We start from the raw sequence: 4,004 nt of genomic DNA, 5'->3' as shown, positions 1-4,004 counted from the left end.
GGTGCCGCCTCCTCCGAGCTGTGAGCCCACGTCCTGCACTGACCCCGCCCACCTGCAGGGGGGCCACTTTCTCTGACAGGAGCATTTTTGAGTCCTGCACAGCTGCCCAGGGCCTGCATGGGGCGCCCAAGCCATAGTGTTGAAGCTCTCAGCACATGCACCTCCACTAGGGGACAACATGGGACTGCTTTGTGCTGACAGGAGTTCATTACCTTCAGGATGCAGGGAGGTGCCCCCACGGGAGGAAGGGAGGAGAAGTCAGCAGTGTGAGAAGCATCCTCGGCGCTGCCGAGGGCTCCTCTGGAGAGGTCACGGAGTCAGTGCCTGCGCAGAGCTAGGCCTTCGCGGAGTCGTGTGTGTGGGGCGTGGTGTGGCCAATCAGCTCTGTGGCACTGGGTGTGGTGGGGTGCTGGCACCACTGCACCTGGGAACTGGACTGGCGACCTTAGACCACAGGCAGCCGCACAGAGGCAGAAGGCATGGCTGCTCAGGGGGTGCACTGAGTTATGCTCCCTGCAAATCTTCATCCTCTGCCCCTCATGCAGCTTCCTCACTAGGACTCTTGTTTGATGACAGCCTCATTCAAAGTGCCCTGGGGACCTTAACATGTGCCCTGCAAAACAGAGAGTCCAGACGAGGTTTCCTCAGGGAAAAAGCATTGCTTGCATCTTCCTTGCAGTAAATTTGGACTCTTACATCATTCCTCCAAATGAGTGGTGTGCCATGAGATCTTTACCCTTTATCTCCCTCACCTGATTTGAGGGAGTCAGGAAGTCATTGTCCTCTGTCCCTCCTCATCCCGGCAACCCCTGGTCCCTCAGGGTTTCTGACACCCTCAGGATATGGGTTCTCACACTGTGTCTCTCGCACAGTAATACATGGCCATGTCCTCAGCCCTCAGACTGCTCAGCTCCATGAAGGCTGTGCTCGTGGACGTGTGGCTGGTCAGAGTGACTCGGCCCTGGAACTTCTGTGTGTAGCGTGTTCCACCATCTTTGGGGTCGATCCATCCCATCCACTCGAACCCTTGTCCAGGGGCCTGCTGCACCCACTGCATATTGTAGCTGGTGAAGGTGTATCCGGACACCTTGCAGGAGATCTTCACGGACGTCCCCGGCTTCTTCAGCTCAGCCCCAGACTGCACCAGCTGGGCCTGGGAGTGGACCCCTGTGGGAGGACATGGGAGGGGATGACATGCCCCTGACTGGCCCTGTCCCCTCCTCAGCCCAGGGACAGGGGAGCCCCTCACCTGCAGCCAGTGCCAGGAGGAAGAGGACTCTCCAGCTCCAGTCCATGGTGAGGGGTGGTGCTCTCAGGGGCTCTGTAGGGAGGGTGCGGTGCTGGGGTGATGCTCTCAGAGCACAGACATGCCCATATTTACCCTGGTGAACCTAAGCTCATTTTCATATTCATGAGGCAGAGTACTTTATAGGGAAGGCTGGTCCCTACCTGAGAATGAGCAGGTAGGGGACACAGGGACCATACTCAGGGGGGTGAGGATCATCCAGGTTCCAGTCCTTGTTTCCAGATATGTGTCCCCTGTTACATCCCTGAACCCAGGGAAGAGATAGCTCCTCCCACTGTGGGACAATCCCCCAGGTGACCTGCTGCTCCCTGTGAGGGACCCCCTCATCCTGTGCTGGGCTCTGATATTGGAGTGTCTTATCCTTGGATCATTGTCCTGAATATGCTGCACTATTAATTTAACAAGCACCCTGTCCTCTGGCTCTTCCCATTCAGGCATCCAGAAGGCCCAGCAATGCCCTCTTGAATGTGATTTTATTGCTCACTGAGGTGGCGGATACTTCTGCCATAATACACACTTCAGCTTTCCTTGTCCATCTATTATTTTAGATTTTTCTTCCTGCAATGAAACCCACAATTCTGAGAGGAGATCTTTCCTCTACTGCTGTTCGTCTGCTCCTGGGGCTTCAATCCTGTGCTGACGTGTCCTGAAAACCCCCTACACCCAAGCCCCCACCCTGCAGGGAGGGTCTTGTCTGGACACCCACAGCATTTCCCTCCACATATCTAGTCCAGTGCTAAGGGGTTGTGTCCTCCTTCACATTTTCTTTCTTGGGCCACACATGCTTCTCATCATCCCCTGTAATCGTGAGGGGGCCTTATTAACCCCACATACCCCACAGGGGGACCCAGGAGGGATTTCATGCCGCCTCAGGGAGCTCCTTCCCTGCAGCTGCCAGAGGCACTGACACCGTCCACACTCACGGTGAGTCCAGACGCTTAGGGGCCCTGGGGCCTCTAGTCCCCTTTAGGAGCGTCTGGCTGAAGGTCCCTTCAGGAAAGAGCTGCAGGTAGAAACCATGGAGCTCGAAGACCCCACGTCACTCATACCCAGTAACACACACTCTGTGGCGGATTTTCTCAGTAGCAGATGCCAGAATTGTCGTGACTCTGTGGATGCCACTTAGGGATCGGGAACTGGGAATGCAAGGGAAGGGTGTGAGGGGCGTGTCACCCAGAGCCCATGTTGCCATGGACAGGCCTTTGGAGGTGATACTGGTGAGACCTGGAGACAAACCGCAGAGCTGCAGGGATGGCCTCTGTCCTCCTGGAGGTCGTGTTATTCCAAAAGGACTTTAAGTACATTGCTTGCTGAGGCCATACTGATCGTGTTCTCAGTTGGAGACCAGAACAGGGGCTGGAACTGGAGGAAAGCATTCCTCTTTATGAACTGATGTGGAGTTGGTGGAGTTGGGTTTGTGTCCCGTGTTTTCTGGAAGGTAGAACTTGGGGGAATGATGTCAACATTTAGCCGAGGGCCATTGCTAAGCAGTGTTCATGGCCTGCCTGCTCCCCCCAGCACCTTGTAATAAATGCAGTTGGACCTGACCTAGATTGTATGCAGATGGCATGCCTACTTCTCCTTATCATCCTCAATATTCCAGCATAACCAGGTTTTCCTATGAAAAAATACGAATACAATGCGTTGGCTCTAAGTGAGTCCCCAAACCTCCAGGAACAAGGACCGTCATGGCCGCCTCCCACTGCTGCTCCTGAAGTCTGTCCCATAGTTTGTGCTGCAGCTGCACATCCTGTGAGCTGTCTCAGCCTGTGACTGGTTTATTGTGGGTGACCTGGGGGTCCTTTGAAGGACAGCTTTGGTTGGGGCCCTAGAAGGTGGCCTGGGTGGTGAACAGCAGCTCAGCTTCCCGAGGGTCCAGTCTGGCCTTCTTGATGCCCATCCCCATGGACCTTGGGTGAGTCTGGCCTGCACCGTAATTGCCACCCCACAGCCCAAAACCTATGAGGGAGGATCATTTATAGGCCACCTGGAGCCTAGGTTAACAGGTAACAAAGTGATAAAGTTAAGAGCACAAGGTCATTTCTTCTTCACTCCCCACTGTCACCAAGCAGGTACATCCACTGGGCTCCTGCTATCACTGGATTTTCCCAGTTTGACCACACAGAGGACAGCAGGGGAGTCCTGGGCAACAGTGAAGGACAACATCCCTCCAACCCTTCCTGGAGCATGCAGGTGCTGCAACTGAGCTCCAGGTAAGGACTCTGAGCCTGAAGATTAGGACAGAGGTAGCACATCCTCTAAACTCAGGAGCAGAGGCAGCAAAGGGAAAAGCAGGAAAGCAATTAAAGATGGTGAAATGGATTTGAAAGAAAATGAGCTCAGAGTGAGAGCCGGGTCTGATTTGCCCACTGTGGTCAGGAGAGAGTCAGACATGAGCTCCCAAAGGGGTTGTAGCACCTGACCCTGGCCTCGCCTGGTCTGGCTGTCACCACACCTGTACATCCTGTGTGAATCAGGGAATCCCTCAGAGGGCTCTGTCCTGAGCCTGATTGGAAACCCCCACCAGGGACCCCTGAGTTCCCTCAGGACTCTGAACCTGTTGACCAAACAGAATCTTTTCTGCCTCCTTAAGGGACATGATGCATTTGGTGCAGGTAAGAACATGAGGCACAGTCACTAGGAAAACAAACAAAACCTATACTGTGAGATGTCAGAAGTGAGCCCAGGGTCATAAAGA

At 54.4% G+C, this 4,004-nt stretch overlaps 1 gene segment (V, D, J or C); it reads right to left on the bottom strand.

Annotated features, from left to right (window-relative positions):
- Window positions 1-850: 850 nt before the first annotated feature.
- On the bottom strand, window positions 851-1,346 carry LOC140843222 (immunoglobulin heavy variable 1-3-like). The segment is given in 2 exon segments: window positions 851-1,167; window positions 1,250-1,346. Coding segments are annotated over 2 exon segments (363 nt in total).
- Between the last annotated feature and the right edge of the window lie 2,658 nt (window positions 1,347-4,004).

Source organism: Manis javanica, chromosome 8, assembly GCF_040802235.1.
Source record: "Manis javanica isolate MJ-LG chromosome 8, MJ_LKY, whole genome shotgun sequence".
In the NCBI taxonomy this organism is placed as follows: Eukaryota; Metazoa; Chordata; class Mammalia; order Pholidota; family Manidae; genus Manis; species Manis javanica.
The sequence above is the reverse complement of the archived record's forward strand: the minus strand, read 5'-3'. Positions and strand labels throughout refer to the sequence as shown.